Here is a 22,213-nt window from a genome sequence, read left to right on the forward strand (position 1 = left end):
CAAAGGTAGGTAGCAAAACTGGAGCGTATTTTCAGAGGACAGCCTGACCTGACAAAGGAGCGATCAAGAGCAGAGCCAGAGGAAACATGAAGTTCGCTCAGTTTCTGTTGAAGAACAGCTCAATAGCTGGTATACCAAAACAAGTGGAGAGGTTTTCCAAGTTCTCCCCTTCTCCCTTGTCTATGAAGCAGTTCATTGACTTTGGTAAGTTTTTTCCAGACTTTGTATATAGCGATATTTATGTACAGCTGTCATTGAATTTGGCTGACAACAATATTAATGACTGGATAATACAAAAGACTGAAATATGTAATGGCTACAAACTGTTTAAAGCACGAGCAAAGTTAATTTAGTTGATCTCTTCATTGGCATACACACAAGCAAGCTCTCATGATATCCTGCCTCAGCAAAAAAAAACGTGATGTCATCATGTTTTTCCATTGCATTTGCACAATATAGCTCAATACTCTTTTTTTTTTTACAGTGTATGGTCAAGACCCTGTCTAGAATCAATCAACCCTGGACAGAGTCTTTCCTCCAACAGATTATAGTGCGAGCTGTGTAGGAAAAGTGTCAGTTTGTTTTTCTCAGGATGGGGTCAAAGTTGAACACCAATAGCTGCCCAGTGATTTTTCTCTCTCTCTCTCTCTCTCTCTCTCTCTCTCTCTCTCTCTCTCTCTCTCTCTCTCTCTCTCTCTCTCTCTCTCTCTCTCTCTCTCTCTCTCTCTCTGCCATGTGACTGACTGCAGGCTCAGCTAATGCATGTGAGAAGACCTCTTTTGTGTTCCTGCGTCAGGAGCTTCCGGTCAGATTGGCCAACATCATGAAGGAAATTGACTTTCTCCCCGACAAGCTCCTCGGCACTCCATCCCTACAGCTCCTCACCAGCTGGTAGGCCTGTCTCCATCAGTTCTGTCCTTTGTGATCTGATCACAGGTCTGTCTCCAGGCCCCCAGCTGTTCTGTCCTTTGTGATCTGATCACCCCCTCTCTACCATGTGAACAACCTACTCAAGTGTCTTTGCACCTGCTCCAGGGTTGCAGCAAGTGGAAGGAACGGTAAAGGGCCCCAAAAAGTGTGGGATAATTAGGTTTTCCCATCTCTACTTTAGCTTCTTGTCAGGCGTCCTAGAATTCATAGCTGTACCTTTGCGCATTACAGCTGGTGGGATACACCTATACTCCTTATACCAGGCTAAACTATACTCTTTTTCAAACCCTAAATGTACTATGCCCAAGTACTCAGTACTCACTACATCAGACAGTCACTTCACCTCACACAACCACAGACAACATCAACAGCAAGTGATCGCTAGCTTGCCGCTAGCTGAATTCACCAAAGGGAGGCAGAAAGTATTTTATTTGAAGCTGAAGATCTGGAGCGTGGAATATGGGGGAAGCCTTCTTTCTGGGCTTGGGGGGTATCATGAGGTACCACGGTAGGCAGAATGTAAAATAGCCAACAGTGAGGCCATCAAGATAATGCTAAGTCCTATGCTAAAATAGGCATAACTATAATAGCTTATCCTACTGCAAAGACATCAGTGGTTTAAAGAGTACTATTGGTTCTGTTTAAAGATTCATCAGCTCCATCTGGCTTGAGGCCATTGAACTGGGAATATGCCTTATGATGCTTGTTTGAAGTAGATAAGTCTAAAGGGCTGGACAGCCCGTTTTTATGTTGTTGTGCCATCGTCCACCTTATGTGATAACAAGCCTTTATAACTTCATGGATCAAAGTAAAGTCTCCACCTTCATAAGTGACCTATAATGTCCCCTATTCCAAATTGGTTGAAGAACATCTGTCACGATCAAATGCTATCAAAAGGCTATAGGGTACACCGAGAAATACATCCTGATACAGTTTGAGTGCAGGCCAGTGTTACACTTCTGCCAAAGCACACACAGCTATGGCTTTATGCCAGCTGTCCCGGTATCTGTCTATGCACCCGCCCGCCCGCCCACACACACACACACACACACACACACACACACGCACACACACACACCAAGTTGCACTGTGTACCATGGTATAAAGGGTGAGGTAGCGACAGTGTGAAAGGGTGTAAACTAAAGACTGAGATTATGGCTGGGTATCACCATGATTCCGATACACAAGGTCCCTTTATAGTTCAGTTACAATACCAATTTTGCTTGGCTATGAAAGAGATTCTCGAATAACTAATGTTATAAATTATACAAGGAACCCTCTAACCTGGTGCATTATTAAAAATATGAATGTTTACAGATGTTTGCGAGATCTCATTGTGCTAGGCGGGAAACACGCTACAACGACAAAGCACCGGGCCTCGCCATATGTGCTGAGGGCTACGCCGCAGCTGGGCGAGCCTGCCAGTACAGCCGGTCCTGTACAGCTCCCCGAAAATGTGACTTGATGCAGCCGACGTGAACAACGCAAGTATCACTAGGCATCTCGCGTGCTCGATTCCCCTGCCCTGCAGCTCGCCGAGCTGGCCCTGCAGCTTGCATACGCAGCTCGGCCAGCTCGACCACTGTGCGGGCTCACTTCCTCCCTCGCCCGTCCCGCAGGGCGGGCTCACTTGCCCTTATGACATCACTGATGACCACTGCGCGTCGCGGCCTTGCCTGCTCTATGACATCACTGATGACATCGTCAGGGATGACATCACTGATGACAATTTGGGCAATCACCTAATTAAAAAAGCTGGCTCCGTCAGGTCACCCACACAGCCCAGGGGCGGAAGCCATCATCTCTGTCTGATTCCTCCCCGATTCTACATACTTATACTCCCATCACTTATATAGCCTCAGACTAATTCATCTGCCCTAATTAAAAAGTCAGGCTCCGTCAGGTGCTCTTTACACCCCCTGAAAGTTTCAGCCCGATCACACGTAAAACGGCATAGCTGTGGCTGGCACAAAAATTGCCCACATTGCTAAATTGATAGATAGATAGGTATATAGATAGATGTAGATGGGGAGATAACAGGAGAGATTGAAATCTAGTCATTGAAATGCTAGTGAAATCACACAGTTTACTCATTTTGCTGGGGACTCCACTGGAAATCCCTCCAGGCCTGAAAGTGTTTCTAGGGGAAACACTGAATATTGATTCGATGATTGATATATTATTGTTTTTTGCCCAGCTTTAACTGAGATTATGTCCCAGACATCAGGACGCATGATAGTTCTGTTCTAGGCAGGCACCGCTTAGCAATCATATTCACTAGACACTCCCTGGATGAAGGGACACACACACACACACACACACACACACACACACACACACACACTACTATGTTGTGAGTTTGAGCTGAACTCATGACCAGTGTTTTACTGTCTGCAGTAAGGCACTTTATACTGTGTGCAGTAAGGCACTTTATACTGTGTGCAGTAAGGCACTTTATACTGTGTGCAGTAAGGCACTTTATACTGTGTGCAGTAAGGCACTTTATACTGTGTGCAGTAAGGCACTTTATACTGTGTGCAGTAAGGCACAGTAAGGCACTTTATACTGTGTGCAGTAAGGCACTTTATACTGTGTGCAGTAAGGCACTTCATACTGTGTGCAGTAAGGCACTTCATACGGTGTGCAGTAAGGCACTTCATACTGTCTGCAGTAAGGCACTTTATACTGTGTGCAGTAAGGCACTTCATACTGTGTGCAGTAAGGCACTTTATACTGTGTGCAGTAAGGCACTTCATACTGTCTGCAGTAAGGCACTTTATACTGTGTGCAGTAAGGCACTTCATACTGTGTGCAGTAAGGCACTTTATACTGTGTGCAGTAAGGCACTTTATACTGTCTGCAGTAAGGCACTTTATACTGTGTGCAGTAAGGCACTTCATACTGTGTGCAGTAAGGCACTTTATACTGTGTGCAGTAAGGCACTTTATATACTGTGTGCAGTAAGGTACTTCATACTGTGTGCAGTAAGGCACTTCATACTGTGTGCAGTAAGGCACTTTATACTGTGTGCAGTAAGGCACTTTATATACTGTGTGCAGTAAGGTACTTCATACTGTGCGCAGTAAGGCACTTTATACTGTGTGCAGTAAGGCACTTTATACTGTGTGCAGTAAGGCACTTTATATACTGTGTGCAGTAAGGCACTTTATATACTGTGTGAAGTAAGGCACTTTATATACTGTGTGCAGTAAGGCACTTTATACTGTGTGCAGTAAGGCACTTTATACTGTGTGCAGTAAGGCACTTTATATACTGTGTGCAGTAAGGCAACACTGCCAAGGCACAGATACAGGCTGTTCATGACAGAGCGCCCAAATCTACAGTCGTTTGTTTACTCGACTGAGTCACACATTTTGTCTGTCAGACTTATGTTTGACAAAGGCAAGAACACAGTCCTATTCCCCCGTCATTTTTCTAGTCCATTTCTCCAGCCGACGTTATGCTTCCTAGCTGCTAACACAGTGTTCTGGCATATTAGCATTAGCCTCCCCACTGGACGTTAGGCAACAAATGTGGACAACGAAAGTCAACCTTCCCCCCCCCCCGTCTCTTATCATCATGTCTATATTTGGCTGTATTATCGACCTCCCTCACTCGGCCGTTCTCTTCCTACGGCAGCAACGCTCTTTGCGTTGCCAACAAAGAAGTTGATCTCTCACACACAACAATTTTGTTGACACGGGGGAGAGCAATCAAGCCTTGATATTGACCCGGCAATAAAAGTGTGTGAACTTCTCAGTTGTATAACAGACTGCTTCAAGATGTGTGTCTGTATGATCGGTCTCAATCCACACCAGGGGTAGAGTGTTGAAGGTCAGCTGAGGGACAAAGTCAGAGTGTTGAAAACACAGCCCCAGACACAGTCACCCTTCACCTAGTTTTCTACACAGAGAGAGGGAGAACAGCACTCAAGTCACGGAATCACTTCTGCTGCTGCTGCTGGGCTAAGCATAACAATGTATTTAGACAAACAGACATTGTATAAAAGTCAGACCGTGTTATTTTTTTTGAATAATGTATTAATGCATTATGGCTAATTACACAGCAATAACAACTAAGCTACTCACACAGTATTTCAATTTTCAATGAGTCAAATGTAGTCCACTGTATTGACAAGACTGAAATAGACATTGTTGTATATAAATACACCCCCTGTGCTTTGCATGCTATGTTATATAACCAGGAATGCTGTTCCAAAACAGATACAGTAAAATGAGGATATTTCCATATTCTCTCATTATACATTCATCTTTTTATGTCCCCCAGGTATTCACAGAGTCTGTTGGAATTTGTGGAGTTTTTAGAGAAAGATCCGGATGATAAACAGGTCTTGACCAAGTAAGTAATTTAGAGGTATTTCATGGATAGTTTTTGTAGGCCTCAGGTTTGGGTTGACTTGACTTTATTAATTCATGCTTGCAGTAAGGTATAGTGAGTGCAGAATGCAGAATTTTACAGATTACTAATAATAACTGGAGCACAGAATAACACAATACTTTAAAACAGGGCAATATTTTAAAAGGAGACAAGTAAGCATCACATGTTTTTGTGTGTGTCTCAAATCCGGGTTATTATTGAGTATCTGCCGGTACTGAGTACCGCTCTGAATAGTTTTGTAATGTTATTTTTCAACACTGCCCTTTAAAGCAAAGCTCGAATGAATCCAGTGCAAGTCCAACTCAGGAAGAACTTTGGGCAGTGGTCTGAATTCCATGTCTGTATGGAAACAATTATTGTCACGCCGCGGCCTTTCATCCCATCCCAGAGCTGCTGACTATCTGACATACAGTACGTTGTTGTACAGTTTGTGGGGGCAAACTAGCATGGCTCCAAATAAGCCATTCGATGGTGAAAGCCTGCATGTTCACTACCAAGAGGGCCGTAATCTAGGCTTTTTGTTTGGTTTGAACATAACCTCTCATGTTTGCTGCGTGGGTGCAGACTTCTTCTGAGCTGTTTGCTACCTTTGAGAACTTGTAACTGCTTCAAATGGTGTTTCTAAATGAGTGGTATAATGTTGTAATTAGCTCTGCTGCTGCCACTCCGCAACTCTTGATTTTCAAGAGTATAATTAGCTGTTTGACTTCTTTTGGTCTCCACTTTGAAGTAAATCTAGACCGCAGACGTGACTGCTACCTAGGTGCTCTCTAACCATGCACCACGCTGCTGTAAGTGGTGGACGATGCGTGTGGGGGAAAATACAATAAGTATGTAGTGTACAGTATATGTGCCCATGCAGCGTGCGCGCTTATGTTGATGCGCAGACTGCATATCTTACACGTGTGACTTTCTTATTGGCTAGTGTACCTTCGCATAGTACCTCACACGTTATCTCTTCACCCCCCCAGGTTCACCGAGAGTCTGGTGAACGTTCGTAACCGGCACAACAACGTGGTGCCCACCATGGCCCAGGGCGTGGTGGAGTACAAGGAGGCCTTCGGCGTGGACCCCGTCACCAACCAGAACGTCCAGTACTTCCTGGACCGCTTCTACATGAGCCGCATCTCCACGCGCATGCTCATGAACCAGCACAGTCAGTATAGCACTCTGTGATTATCAGTGAGTTAAGCTCATGAATTAACCGTCACTAGCACTCGAAACCTGTCAGTGAGTACTTGGTAAAAGCCCATTTCGTTAAACTGTACTCGGTGATTATGTACTCATTTTGCTTGAGAGAGCAAGCATTGAAGTGTTGACGCTTTGAGAAGGGGCACTATATTAATTGGTTTCTCTCTTCTTCGTCTTCTCCCCCCCCCCCCCTCCTTCGGGGAGGGGGATTTCTTTCTCCCCAATAGACCCTTCTCACGGGGGCCATTTTGTGTCGAAATGGCAGGGTTAACACAGGTGCAAAGCTTTTCCAAATTCCAATCTCAGAAGTTTGAAACCCTCATTAGTGTTTTGCTCACACTAGGGAAGTCACAATACTAGAGTTTCTACTTCAATACCGATACCCAGGAAAATATCGATACTCGATACCTTTTTCGATACCACGCGGCGGGATGACAACAACACATCAAGAGGCATAAAAAATAAACAAAGACAGATGGATAGACAGACAGATGCATGCTTCTCTATAATCTAGGCCTGATAAAACTCATTAAAAACTTTGACTTACACAGCAGATTACACCTGCTATAGTCATCAGCCTATCATAACACAGCAGATTACACCTGCTCTAGTCATTAGCCTATCATAACACAGCAGATTACACCTGCTCTAGTCATCAGCCTATCATAACACAGCAGATTACACCTGCTCTAGTCGTCATGATTTTTCAGTTGCAAATGAGTATTGTATCCGTTTCAAATTTTTAGTATCGATACTTATCGATACCTGTTGCAAATGAGTATTGTATCCGTTTCAAATTTTTAGTATTGACTTTTATCGATACTTTTGACAACCCTAGCTCACACCTGTGTTTATTCTGCCTTTTCGACACAAAATGGCCCCCGTGAAAAGGGTCTATTGTACTTGGCCAATTCCCTGTCCCGGTCATTGCTCCACCCCCTCTTCCGATCTGGCGAGAGCCACAGACTAGCACGTGCTCCTCTGATACATGTGCAGTCGCCAGCCGCTTCTTTTCACCTGACAGCGAGGAGTGTCACCGGCAGGACGTAGCGCTACTAGCGTGTGGGAGGATCACGCTATTCCCCCCCACTTCCCCTCCCCCCAAACAGGCGACCAAGTCTGACCAAGCCGGAATTACCGCTGCTGGGAATTAAACCCGGGTCTCCGCCCCGCGGTGGCAGGCGAGTGCTTTTACCTCGACACTACCCAGACGCCATATTAATTGGTTTCTCGAAATCATGACTTGGATCACTCTGTGTTTCTTTTGATCTGATTATGGAAGTGCTGATCTCAGACATGTTTCAGATTTGGCCGCTGGTGTGAAAGTGCCACTTAATCAGCACACAGCCCACGTCGACAGGCTTTTACAGCCGCTGCTGCCCTGCCAATGCACTGAATGATGAATGCATTAGACATTATTGCCTGCAGTAAAAGGGCGCACGTCTTTGACTATGTCAATAAAAAGTGTTGAGCTAATGCTAACATTTCCCACTGCATGACCTTTGTGGATGGTGCATGCCGTGTGCGTGCGTGCACCGCCCATGTTTATACCACATGTTTGAGTCACACAGTTTGTGCGTGTTTCTTCCGCTGTCCTTGTAGCGCTAATCTTCGACGGCAGCGTCGGCAGCGTCAACCCCGCCCATCCCAAACACATCGGCAGCATCGACCCCACCTGTGACGTGGTGGAGGTAGTGAAAGGTAATAACGACTCCGCCTCAGCTGCAACACCGCCTGCTACAAGATATCTCTACACACTGTGAATGTGTTTTCCACCGCTCGCTGTTTGTACCGTCTCATAACAGTTTGACATTTTAGCGTCTGATATTTGTCGGTGTAAGGAGTGGAGTTTGAAATGCGCCAGTGAAATGTGAATTTGCTGTAACTGAAAACCTCATGCTGGTGTTGTTCTCCATTTTAGCATGAGTCATTCTCTTTTGTTAGACTGCTCTAGTGCAACTTCTCACCCCGAATAGCAACCATCGACTCTTTGTTGTTTCACCCTGCAGATGCCTATGAGACTTCCAAGATGCTCTGTGAGCAGTATTACCTGACATCTCCTGATATGGAGATCACACAAGTCAACTGTGAGTCTTAAAAATTCAACCTTAAAGTTCTTATTTGCATATGAGAGCTGTTTTTATCGCTATGGTCAGATTTAGTGTGCTAGTCTGTGTGCTTTTACTCTTACACTAGTCCAGTGGTTCTCAAACTTTTGGCTTCAGTGCCCCCTTTCCCTGATTTCTGAATCCAAATATCCCCTTTAACCGACTATAACATTTTGCTTAGAAAACTGCAAGAGAAAACTATAGCAGGTGATTCAATTTATTAATGAGAACCCTACCTTTTGAAGAAAGTAACATTACAAAATAAAAAATGGAGTGAAAGAGTTGCAATTAGTGCCTCCTCCTCCTCCTGAGCATATTTATTTTAACGTTTCATTTATTTTCATGATTTATCCTTACATTTTCCCATTTCCCCCTTTCTCTCAAGTACCCCCTGTAGTACCTCCACCTACCCCTAGGGGTAGGGAATCACTGCCCTAGTCTTTGTACAAGTTAGTTTCCCTTTTTTCCTGTACTCAACATCTGTGTGAGAGACTAGAGTTCCGTGAAGTCCAGCCGAGGCTCCAGTGCGTACAGTACCTCTGTTAGTTTAGCTGAGGCCTTGTGGGTCTGTTTCCTGTCAGGAGCCCCGCCTCAGCATTCGACATCCCCTCCCCCTTTGATCCACACAGCTCATGCCGGCACAAAGACAAGTAGACCTGTTTTATTTCGCCTCGCTAATAATGCGTAGGATTGGATAACATGCGAACATTGAGCTATGCGATTACACAGCATAAAAAAGACCATCCTTTACTGTATGTGTGGAATATATACATGAAGGGAAAACTACATTTTTCAAATGTGCCAGTTATTGTTACAATATGTGCCTAGATAAAATCCAGATGTGCAATTCCTATATGATTAAACTGTATTATCGGCCGGTGTTTTTGCAGATAAAGGCTAGAGAGAACAGAGAATAAAGCAAAAACGATGAATGAGATTATTTTCCTTGCATAGTTTGGCATGGTCTCTTATCTCTTTCTCTTCTCAAACTGTCTCGTCTCGTCTGGCAGAGTTACAGTGTGGACTTTTCCCACAAAACACACAGTTTTCTAACAAGCCTGCATTGCACACTCACTGGTTTACCTTTGAACCGGGGTGTCGGGATTAGCAATTTGTCATGCTTGTGAGTGACACATTTACACATTAAAAAGCAAAAGTGTGTTTTTCCCCCCCAAGTGATCAACAGTATCAAATGTTCCACAGCCAAAAGCCCTGACCAGCCCCTCCACATCGTCTACGTGCCGTCCCACCTCTACCACATGCTATTTGAGCTCTTCAAGGTACAGTAACAACAAAGCTAACGTTGTAATGCTTATACTGTAAAATCTCAAACTACTGCATTATGATACTGTTTTGTGTGCTATGCTGTTTGATATGCAACTCGGTTCATATTAAGAATATTGCTATTGCTATTGGCGTCGCCGGTTCGTATCCATGTGTTCCCTCCGGCTTGGTCGGGCGTCCGATTGGCTGTGCCTGATAGGTAATGTACACCAGATGCGTTGCGGCTGCATTGCGGATCTGGTAAAACTGTTAATTGATGGGTGATAAATGCAGTATGGAAAAATGACGCACCTGTTCTGTTTTTGTCGGATTCCGCGTCCCTCACAGATTACAAGAGTGTGGGTCTGTTCGCAGCCGTACCGGAACTCTTCATATATATAAACATAAATTAATTCTCAACATCTGTAATGACTGTATTAAGAAGGCTAGCATTATTGACTTCAGAGGTGTGTCTGCTCAGTCAGTAATGTACAGCACTGTGCATGTCTTCTGTCAGAACGCCATGAGAGCTACAGTAGAGACCCATGAGGCCAGCCTGACTTTGCCACCCGTCAAAGTGAGAGTCTCCCTGGGCACGGAGGACCTCACCATCAAGGTACACCAAGTCTTTAAGATGGCACACAACCAGCGTTCTAAGTGTGTAGCAACAAAGAAGCACATGTGGTGGTGCCTTTGTATAAAGAGTACACATACATGAAGTACACCGCACGCTCTGTACCATGCACCATACCTCAACCGTTACGTGTGCGGGTCCAGGTCTAAACGGGTGAATGGGAAAGAGCTTATATTCTGTAAGTACTGTATGATGATGAACCCTGATGTGATGGTCGCGATTCGGTGGAAATGCCAAATGATGGAAACAAAGTATGTTGGCCGTGAGCCTGTTGGCATAACAGTGAGAGGAGCCTTGTTTTGGTTCTTGTTTGTAGATGTCTGACAGAGGAGGCGGAGTCCCTCTGAGGAAGATCGAGCGCCTTTTCTACTACATGTACTCCACCGCCCCCAGTCCCGTCGACGTGGACAACTCCCGCAACGCTCCTCTGGTGAGACCAACCTGGCACTCTCACGGCACGATGGTTTCTTTTGTAACTTATTAGTTTTCAAGATTCAAGATTCATTGTAAATAGCCATAGTGAGTAATCATGTTACAAACAAGGAATTTGCCTTTGTGCAGTATGCAGCGCAGCGATCACAGCAGTAGCAGAAGATGGAGCAGACACAAAGACAATCTTCAAATGATAAAATATAAAGTGCAAAGTAAACGTTATTTAAAGTGACATATAGTGGGGTCCATGTAAATGTCCATGTAAATATAAATGTTTGGGTGATTGTCTTACAGTCAGTGTGCTAGCAGGGAACAACATATCACAGAATGGGGGGAAACTATATCCTGAAGATAAAAATAATTCATGTCTGCTTTTGTATTTGAAACGTGAGATGAAGTTCAGTAAAAATCAATGCTGTCTTGAATCTGACATCTTTAAATCTAATTCTACCTCTGTTAAACAGAGTTATACACAGCTGAACATGGTTTTAAATTAGCTGACTTACAGTCACATTTCATTGGGTTAAACTCTAACTATGTGAAGGTTTGATTTTCTACACCAAACCATAGATATATTTCTATTTTGTGTTTTCAGTTGATGTGATGCATGGTATTGGTAATGTTTTAGCAACTTGCGCAGTCAGTCTAAAGTGCAATACTGATTTATTACACTTTAGACTGACTGGACTTTTAGACTTAGACAACCCCCCCCCCCCCCCCTCTTCCTCAGGCTGGTTTTGGCTATGGTCTGCCCATCTCCCGGCTGTATGCCAGGTACTTCCAGGGAGACCTGCAGCTCTACTCCATGGAGGGCCATGGCACCTCAGCTGTCATATACTTGAAGGTGAGAACATGTCCTCCTTACACTGGCTATGACCAAAATAGCTGTGAAGGCCAATTTGTAGAGTTGAACTTGAAAACATACTGTGTCAACTACTGTACACATGCTGGCTTGACTAAATGGTGGCAGATGTAGAGTAATTATGTAGCACAAATTGCCTAACCGATCCGCGTCATGTTGCAAGTGGTAACTTATCATGTGATCAGCGTTAGAAAACAGAGAGATCTTTGTTTTCCTTTAGCCGTGTGCACTGCTGAACCAAGCTGTACGGTGTTTTCAACAAGCACAGCTGGAGCTGAGTAGCAAAGTCTGATAAGAAATCAACCTGGATCTGACTAGCACAGTTTAGGCATGCATGTCTGTGAGAAACGGATCTGGAGTAAATAGTTCCACTCTATACCCTATATCACCAGGCCTTGTCCTCAGAGTCAGTGGAGAGACTTCCTGTTTTCAACAAGTCAGCTCTAAGGCATTACCAGACGAGCACAGAGGCGGATGACTGGTGCATGCCCAGCAAGTTGCCGAAGAAGCTGGGCTAGCACGAGAGGAGTCACCAATGATGTGGACTGACGGAGCAGGCTGATTTCTTTTTTTAAGCGGTAGGAACAAATGAAGAAGAGATGGGATTAAGAAGAAGAAGAGGGGTAACGTTAAGGTCCATGATGTATTGTAACTGACAGAAGGTGCCACCTGCCTTCAGCAGGTTGCCAGACCTGGACTTGTGTACAGTATGTGCAATGTGGATGCCCCTTTCTCAAGAGAGAAGCCCGGAGGCAGACATTCTCAGAGGTGAAGTTTCTCACTGATGCTGGTCAAGAATCAGATCACCCCACCGAAAAAGAAAAGAAAAATGGAAAACTGACTTTAGACCAGCCTCTAGGCAATTTCACCCAACTGAAGCTAACCACGTTTGAAAGTGATTTGAATGTCAATTAATTTCAGTCCATGAGCTATTTACAGGCTAGGCAGGGTCATACAGCACCTCGCACGCATATATCTCCTTTGCCTCACTCATCACACACACACCTACCTTTCAGTTATTATTAATGACTAGCACAATACCCATCCCTGTGTGACTGGTCAGTCAGGCCTCACTCAGAGTTGGCATGCAAGGTCCATCAGTAGCTAACAAATGGAGCTCTCCATGGTGCTGAGCCTGTGTTGACTCATTTCGGCCACTAATTAGCTATTTTTGCCCATTTAATCGGCCCTAATTACATAATTCAAAAATCCGGCTCCGTTAGGTCACCCGCAGGGGTGCTCTTTGCACTTCCTGAAAGATTCAGCATGATCGCACGTAAAATGGCATAGCTCTGGCCGAACACAATTCTGCTCACTCACTCAGAGGCAGAGACTTTGCAATATTATTATAGGATTACACTGTGAAACAGACAAGCAAGCTAGCCATTTCTTATTATAGAATATTTGTTCGCTCATAAGACTTAGAAATAGTCTTTGGTAAATAAAATAGCTGTGTAAGGCTATAATGGCACGTATTGTATACATACGTATACAGCACAGTCAATGCCAACAGCACTCAGGTTATGCAGACTGTTCATAGACGGAGGAATGTGGGTGACGGACACAAAGTCAAAGGTGTGTCAGTGTGGTCTTCCACTTTTTTCATCTAGACCAAGGGTGTCCAAGAGGTAGATCTTGGGCCATCAATAAGTTCACCAAAGAAATTGTATTATTTTTTATTTTTATGCATAAACTAAATCCCACTCATGTATAGCTAACTCCGTATGAACGGTATTTAACATTAGAACATTATCAAGTAATGTTAAATAAATAATATAATAATGTTAAAATTTGCTAAATATATACTCAGGCAACCTAAACAAGGTTGAGTACCCGTGATCTAGCCGTTCTCAGTATATTTACAAATATCTTGCAATAATCCTTCAGTCTCCTCTTGTCGGTTCTTGCCCCCACCTGAACCTTTCATAGACCTTTTTTAAGTATATTAGCTTGTAACACCTTTATGTACTGTAGTAGTGTCAAAATGATTAGCCATTAAACTATTTCTTGGTGATGATCACATCAACTCAAAATCAGTGGTGCCTGATGTCAACAGAAGATGACATCAGAATGTGAGTGATCCTTTTAATGAAGGAGTAAACGAGGCTACCTTATGGCTTTGAACTCAAGCAGGTTGTAAGGAGTTTCAAAGTTGAGCTGTCAACATTGAGAGAAAATTTTCCCCAAAGGTTTGGTTGTATTTTTAAATCAAGTTGACACTCCTCTGTTTTAACTTATAACTCCGACGATCTGATGTTGTCATAACTCAGATGATCTGATGTTGTCATAACTCAGATGATCTGATGTTGTCATAACTCAGATGATCTGATGTTGTCATAACTCAGATGATCTGATGTTGTCATAACTCAGATGATCTGATGTTGTCAGTCTGGTGTTCAAATGGTAAATAAGCTTGGTGGATGTTGAGTGGCAAGGGGCAAAATGACATGTGCCCTAGTGTTACCATATTATTTCAAGTCACTATGAATGTATGTTAAAATGTGGAAAATGGATAGAATGAGTTGTTTATTAGTTGTAAACATTTCCAAGTTACCCTAGACATTCATAAACATTTCCCTCTGTTGAAATTGAAGAATGTAGTGTATAAACCATTGTACATTTCCAACTTTTGCCAACCTATTATTATTATTATTATTGGCAAGATGTTTGCAGTGCTCTCTAGGAGTAATGGTATAGAATTGCACATGTGGATCTCAGCATGTGGAAGATAATTTGATAATATCACCATAAGTGCTCTGTTTTCTAATCCTATATATGTATATTTAAAATACATAACTGTAGAGGTTGAATACCTGGGTATTCAGAATTGTTATCTATCAACAGCTGCAATATGTACCTGAGCTTTCCACGACATGATATAATATATTTTTGATAGCATCATCTCTACCTGGTGGGGTGACGCACTGACTGACTGCAGTGTAGACACTGGAACCACACCTACAACCTCCTTTTAATAATGTATTCATATATCCCATGCACCCTGTTTCACTGCCAAGCTATCATGTGTGCCTGTTGGTCAGAGCTGCCTTTGCATGTGACCTTTAACCTTCCGTGTATTATAACTCAAATATATTTAATTTCATAGTTTAGTGATATGCCTTCTTTTTTTTTAAGGCCAAGTATTGCTGTACTTTTTGGTTGGTTTTGTTCACCGTTCAAGGGACCTGTGAATGTAAAGGAAAGAACAACTCGATCTTTACCCTATTATCCTTTGTCTTGCAGCACATTTCAGTGTTTCTCATAAATGTGTTGTATGACAAAATCCTATAAGGTGGAAGCATTCAAGTTGTGTGCTTAGTTTGGGGAAAATCAGGGCCAGTAAGTAGGAAATTCAGCCATATGTGACTCAACACAGTCTCTTTGATGGGTTTTCTTTAAACCTACTACAATAAATTCCCATAGTAAATTTACGTGATATTTGTGTGTATCAGTGTATGTGTGTGGAAGACAAAAAGAAGGAAGAAATATAATGTCTTATGTTTCACTTATTCAGGTAAATGACTGCATGTGTTTTTTTAAAGATTACCATGTATATTTCATGTGTGCACATTATGCTACAGTAACATTGTCATTAAAGTCAAATCACCTCGTGTCCACTGTTATTGTCTGACTTGTTGGCTCCACCCGTTGACTCCCTTCTGTCTCTCCACAAGTTGTCTCAAAACTCTGCTTAGTGTCACTGGCACAGTAACAGGCGCAGCAGCAGCACAGTGGCCAGCTGACAATGGAGAGCCAAAGTCACCGCCTACTTCCTGCTTCAGTACACGCACCAGCGTCGGGGGAAAAAAATATGAGCGGTGGTGAATGGCGAAATACAAATGTTTTGATCCCGTTTGCCATGAAGTACACGTGTGATTTTTCCTCAATTTAAAAGATACATTTGCATGTCAAGCAGTTTGTCGTAAAAGTGAAATATAACGTTTAGTTTTGTATGAAGAGCGGTTTCATACAAACATCACAAACGGACAAGTGCCCACAAGTCAATGAACTACATCTCTCGTCTCGCACAATATACAGTATGTTACACCAACATGGCCTGGTGGGAGAGACGTCACATGTGCCACTGGTTATGTCTTTCTGATTTATAACTTGTAATGCAACAGTTTTACGACAAAGTGGGGCCTTCTTGACCTGCAAAGTTATCTTTTAAATTGACAAATGTGTACAGTCCATCATGGCACAATTCAAACGGGATCAAAAAAATAATTGTTTCTCGCCATTCACCACCATTGATATTGTCTCAGATGCTGGTGCGTGTAGGCCCTGACCGGAAGGGGGTGAGACTTTGGCTCTCTATAGAGGTTGAGACAAGCCCTCCTGTTCTGCTTTGCTATGGCGTTACGGTCCCTTCATTATTGGAATGTGGTGATGTACTGTTGGAGCGATGCCCTTTCCTCACGAGCCAGGTTTGCCACCTGAGCTACAGCCCTCTCTGTCTGACTGTCTGTGTCTGTCTGTCTATCTGTGTCTGTCTATCTGACTCTGTCTGTCTGTGTCTGTCTCTCTGCCTGTCTGTGTCTGACTGTGTGTCTGTCTGTCTGACTGTCTCTCTGTCTATCTGACTCTGTCTATCTGACTCTGTATGTCTGACTCCATCTCTGTCTATCTGACTGTCTGTCTATCTGACTCTGTGTGTGTCTGTCTGTCTGTCTGTCTGTCTATCTTTCTGCTCTATTTTAAGAGCTAAGGGACTGAGAGGTCTGACCCTTCAGTCATTCACACAATGTTCCCTCCCTCCTCTGGAGAAGCAGACCCAGCTGTCCTTAGGAATTCATGTAGCGGTACATCTCTTACTTGGTTTTCAGCTTTTGTTGGTGCAACAAAAAGTAACTGGAGTCTCAAGAGAAAGTTGCTTCAGGCTGACTATCTTGTAGGATACAGCTGCACTCAGGCTGTGCATTTGTTTGCTTGTGTGTACAGTCATGTACTCTGTAACGCTTTCAGGACCTGATAACGATAAGAGAGCATAAGGCCATCAACCCTTGACCAGAGTATAACTGCTACCACATGACCACATAACATGCTACCACCCTCTCTCTCCCTCAGTCTCTCCGTCAGTCTCTCCCCCCTGTCATCAGTGACATCACTGAACTATAGCCTTGTGTGTGTGAGTAATTCACTGATGATGTCATTTATGACATCACTGATGATGTCATCAGTGGGACAGACAGAGAAAGACAGATAGAGCCCTAGCTCCCATTTATATACTGATGATGATTTGTGTCAGACACTGAGTGATGTCATCAGTGAATTATGTCATCAGTTATGTCACTTGAGCATTTTGAGGGTCAGCTTCTGTCCTTATGTGACATCACACACTGATGATGTCATATACATTGTGACATCATCAGTGATGTCATAAACCCTTCCCTGCAGAGGCTATAAGTAGGACCAGTAGAGTTTGTGTAACCGCACTCAGTGAGTGTGTGAGTGAGTGAACGGGCACTGCACTTCGAACTTCTTCACTCCAAAGAATCCATTTGGTGTTGACAGTTGTTGCTGAAAGTTGTGTAACAGGGAAAACAAAAGGACAGTGCTCTAGGAGGCCATATTCAGTTATACGGAGGGTCTGTATATTTCTGTTAATTTTCATTACTCTGGAATGTTTTCACTTTCGACATTGTTTCAGCCACAGCAGATGATAGTGCCCCTCAGCCAGCTCATCAATGGACTTCAATCTTTGAAGATGCTGGCCAACTCTGCAGCTACAGCTTCAATCCAAAGCATGCAAAAAGACTTGACTCCAGAGCACAATCCATTACTCAAAGAGCCCAGTGTCAGCCTGAGGGACTTGCGTCTGTCAGACATCACGATCGCTCAGCTAGATGAGCTCGTCAGCAGGTTACTGCCGAGACAGGCACCAGAGGAGCCTCCTGCTGCTGCCTCATCATGGAAGACATCTCACGTTTCAGCAGATACCTTCTACCAGAACAAGCATGGGCTTTCACACAGGTTGGGATTTTTTGGCTCACCAATATTCCGCAGACAATACCAGAGTCCTTTAAAAGAAGTTTGCTCAGATCTACAATTCTTGCCTGTATGGGTCCAGAATCGGGGTTTCAAGACACTTCGGACGAAAACTAGACGAGTGCAGTCTGGTTATGATGCTCCAATGGAGGCCTACACTCCAAACTTCATGAAGAGATTGCTGAGGGGAAACGGACCAGAGGTGCTGTCAATGGACCAAGTGGTGAAACAGAAGAACCTTCCGGAGAACCAGCAGGAAGCCTTCAAGACAGGTTTCAGCGAGGGCTTCATGAAGTCGCAGGCCTTCACTCAGAGGGCACAAACCTCAGTGAGAAGGACCAGGTTGATCCTGTTGGTCCTCCTCCTTATCGGCATCTACGGTCTGTCGAGAACCCCTTTTCTATCGGTGAGGTTCATCACCGAGTCTGGTCTTGACTTGGCAGTAGACCCCATCCAGATGAAGATCGTGACATTTGACCACGTGAAAGGAGTGGAGGAGGCGAAGAATGAACTTCAAGAAGTTGTTGAGTTTCTCAAGAACCCCCAAAAGTTCACCGTTCTGGGAGGAAAGTTACCTAAAGGGATTCTCCTGGTTGGTCCGCCAGGCACAGGAAAGACTCTTTTGGCCCGTGCCATGGCTGGAGAGGCTGGCGTGCCTTTCTACTATGCCTCCGGATCAGAGTTCGATGACATGTTTGTGGGTGTTGGTGCGAGCCGCATCAGGAAGCTCTTCAAAGAGGCAAAAGCTAATGCTCCTTCTGTAATCTTCATTGATGAGTTGGACAGCGTTGGTGGAAAGAGGATTGAGTCTTTACTCCAGCCTTACTCCAGACAAACTATCAACCAGCTGCTTGCTGAAATGGATGGGTTTAAACCAAATGAAGGTGTCATCGTTGTTGGTGCTACAAACTTCGCAGAGGCTTTGGATAATGCTCTGATAAGACCTGGGAGGTTTGACTTGCACGTGACGGTCCCTCATCCGGATGTGAAAGGACGCACTGAAATTCTCAACTGGTACTTGTCCAAGATCATAGTGGATCCTGCTGTGGATGCGCAGATCATTGCCCGCGGCACAGTGGGTTTCTCCGGAGCGGAGCTGGAGAGCCTGGTCAACCAGGCGGCCCTGAAGGCAGCCATGGATGAGAAAGAGATGATCACAATGACGGAGCTGGAGTTCGCCAAGGACAAGATCCTCATGGGCCCTGAAAGGAGGAGTGTTGAAATTGACAAGAAAAATAAAACCATCACAGCTTACCATGAGTCTGGACACGCCATCGTTGCCTACTACACCAAAGATGCAATGCCCATCAACAAGGCCACTATCATGCCTAGAGGCCCAACTCTCGGCCACGTGTCCATGCTCCCAGAGAATGACCGCTGGAGTGAGACACGGGCCGAGCTGCTGGCTCAGATAGATGTCAGCATGGGCGGTCGAGTAGCAGAGGAGCTCATCTTTGGAGAAGACTACATCACCACTGGAGCGTCCAACGACTTTGACGGAGCAACCAAAATTGCAAAAATGATGGTGACCCGATTTGGAATGAGCAACAAGCTAGGTGTCATGACCTACACCGACCTATCAAAGCAGAGCCCCGAGACGCAAGCTGCTATTGAACAAGAAGTGAGGGCTCTACTGAAGGACTCATACGAGCGAGCTAAAAGCATCCTGAAGACGTACAGTAAGGAGCACAAGAGGCTGGCTGACGCCCTGCTAGCGTATGAAACACTGGATGCCAAAGAGATCCAGTTGGTGCTGGAGGGCTGTGTACAATGAAGCAGAGGCCTTTTTTGGAGGCCTTGTAGTTCATTCAGTTCTTTGTACCTCTTATCAATGTAAAAATGTACCCATGTACACATTTTTGTTTTATTAATTTGACTTTACCTTTTCTGTAGTGCAGACTGCTTGTTTCAGTGCTGCTATATTAAAGCACTTAAAGTGGATGAGAAGAAGTAACAAAGAAAGGAGATTGTTTGGTAAATGAGTTGTGACACGTTGGGGCCTCTTCCCCTTCCTCTATCTGCTTCTCATCACCTCCAGGATATGACACACACTGCCTGCCTGCGCGCACAGATAGCACATGACATGGACACACACACACAAACACTCAGTCTCAAGAGTCTCCATATCGTAGTTTCAGTTGGCTAGGTCTCACCCTGGCACACAACCAGGCAGTAAGACAAATCAACCCAGAAAATGTCTGACTGTGTCTTAATGGTCACCTTGTATACAGTAGTGACCAGGAATTACACAGGAAGTTGAATGGTTAAATAAGGTTGCTTTATGTAGGGGAGAGCAGGGCATGTGGTCACACTGTTCACTCATCAGTGTATTTCTCACTAGTGCCTTACTACTGAGAAACAGTATTTTTCAGGAACACTATATTCTACGAAACAATAAATATGCTACTTAGTTATTCAATACTGATGCGGACATTCCTTTTTTTACTTTTAGTCCAGCACCAGTTTTTTTTAACTGGTGGGTGGATGTGGGGATGTTACAGTAGGGCCCCAACCCTATATTTTTGACAAAATTTTCCACAAGTTTATGGACAATTAGAGGGTTATTGTGCTTTTAATTCAGTGTACAAGCACTGTAAATCCTGTCTTGGATACAGGGGAGTTTATTTCTTGTTATTGTGCTGTTGGCTTTGAGTGTTCAGGTGGCTGTGCTGTAAATCCTGTTGAGATGCAGGTGAATGTATGTCTTAGTTATTATTCTGGCCTTAATTGTGCGTATGTGCGCTGTGAGGGGGACCTTTATGCATCCAGGCCCAGGGGCGCGTCATTTCATAATCCGCCTATGTAGTGATGTTGCCTGAGGCTGACACTTAATTGTCTCCTCTTTGGTGGCTCCTTCAACAAAAGGACTAATATCTCAATAGCACCTCTCTCCAGTCAGCCTTGGTCTCCAGAGTGCTTCTCTCAATAGCATGCTAGTATTATCTCCCCATGTTCAATTAGACCTAACAGCTGGATCAAATAGACTCAGACACTCACACCCTTAGAGCATTCTGCCGTGACTGGCATGAATGGCCCGGGTCACATTCACTGTACAGAATTAAAGGCCCATTTGAGACGTTTTGAAGTTGGTTTAAGTATGTCAATCTTCCTTCGAGTGAGAATGAGTGGTTTGGAGAGTGCATTTACTTTTCAAACCACCTTTGAAAGTAGAAGTACAAGGGGAAAAGCAATTCAAAGATCACATTTGGTAGTGATTTTAGGTGTCTCACATTTGTGTTTTGCTGCTAGCGACGACCAATGCGGATTATTGCAAATGAGACTCAAGACATTTTCAGTGAAGTGTGCAAAACTTGATGAAGATATTAAGCAAATAATGCTTGCCTTTCTTCAGTGAATAACAAGTGGACAACATAACATTGTTTTCTCCACCTTATTTTAAATTGTGACTGACTGACATGATCTCTGTTATACGGATGGAGAGACTCGGGTTCCTGAGGACCAACTCACTTTAAAAAAATGGGACCCGTTTCTAGCCTAGCTCGATGAGGTTAGGGGCGACGGATGACTCGCCCAGGTGGTTCCTCATGGACCCCTTGCGTGGGATCCCATGCACAACATCTCTTACAAGTTTGGTTCATGCGTTGTTCTGACAAAAAAATTAAATAAATTTTTTTTTTAACTTAAAGGGCTCAAAGGGAAGCATTTTATTGTATATCAAATTTGAGAACAAAATATAAATATCCACTTAATTGAAAAGCTTAATTGAATAAAAACATGTATTTTTATTTTTGTTGTGCCGACCACAGCCATGCTTATGGACTCATGGACAAACAATGTGACATGAGCAGTCCGGTGGAAGGCTGAGCACTTGTTGTGGAGTGGCTTGTCAAGTGTTTGTTCTGCAGATAGCGGAGTATCGGAGCGTGAGCTTCAGAATGAGCATGGAGGTCGGTTGCCGGGTAGATTTGGATCCTCTGAAGTAGTCAGCCAGAGAGCCTGCATTGATGACTCACAGTGAGAGAGGGGAAGGGAAGGGATAGAGGGAGAGAGGTTGGCCTTAAGGCTGAGAATGAGTGGGAAACTAAAAGAAATGAAAGTGAGACAGATCAAAGGAGACATTCTACAGACAGAAAGCTGTAAAAGTAGAACCTAGTGGTTCACACATTTTCCATTTCAAAATTCCATAATTTTCCACACTCAAATTTCCAGAATTCTCCTTCAGACCATATTTGACATCTACACAAGGGTGTCACTTTGTGTTGAAAAGTGGTGGGGACATGTCCCCATTCTAAATGACACCTATGACCACAGCACAGTTTGGAGGTTTTGGGGTTGAGCCTCAGTGAAAGCTTGGACTTTGAAGAACTTCTCAAGTGAAGACTGAAAAGCTGTGGCAGAAATGACTTGACCCTGTGAGACTCAGTGGCTCACAGAGTTTGACAGCTG

At 44.0% G+C, this 22,213-nt stretch overlaps 1 protein-coding gene and 1 pseudogene across 2 annotated transcripts; both read left to right on the plus strand.

Moving 5' to 3' along the window:
• On the plus strand, positions 1–15,431 carry pdk4 (pyruvate dehydrogenase kinase, isozyme 4). Its single transcript, XM_083646935.1, has 11 exons — positions 1–204; positions 750–891; positions 5,218–5,289; positions 6,300–6,484; positions 8,122–8,220; positions 8,529–8,606; positions 9,831–9,907; positions 10,408–10,506; positions 10,841–10,954; positions 11,687–11,800; positions 12,211–15,431. The coding sequence occupies exons 1-11, from the start codon at positions 87–89 to the stop codon at positions 12,334–12,336; spliced, it is 1,224 nt and encodes a 407-aa protein (XP_083503061.1). The 5' UTR covers positions 1–86; the 3' UTR covers positions 12,337–15,431.
• Positions 15,432–17,441: 2,010 nt separating this feature from the next.
• On the plus strand, positions 17,442–19,580 carry LOC310784972 (ATP-dependent zinc metalloprotease YME1L1 pseudogene; annotated as a pseudogene). Its single transcript has one exon. The product of its transcript is annotated as an ATP-dependent zinc metalloprotease YME1L1 pseudogene (transcript).
• The last annotated feature ends 2,633 nt before the right edge of the window (positions 19,581–22,213 follow it).

Source organism: Poromitra crassiceps, assembly GCF_964638095.1.
Source record: "Poromitra crassiceps genome assembly, chromosome: 11".
NCBI lineage: Eukaryota > Metazoa > Chordata > Actinopteri > Beryciformes > Melamphaidae > Poromitra > Poromitra crassiceps.

Bases quoted from the DNA above. Each gene is read 5' to 3' on its own strand.
- pdk4 (XM_083646935.1), top strand. From the start codon at position 87: ATGAAGTTCGCTCAGTTTCTGTTGAAGAACAGCTCAATAGCTGGTATA. The intron at 205-749 runs GTAAGTTTTTTC...GACTGACTGCAG, and splicing joins GAAGCAGTTCATTGACTTTG to GCTCAGCTAATGCATGTGAG. The intron at 6,485-8,121 runs GTCAGTATAGCA...CTGTCCTTGTAG, and splicing joins CATGCTCATGAACCAGCACA to CGCTAATCTTCGACGGCAGC.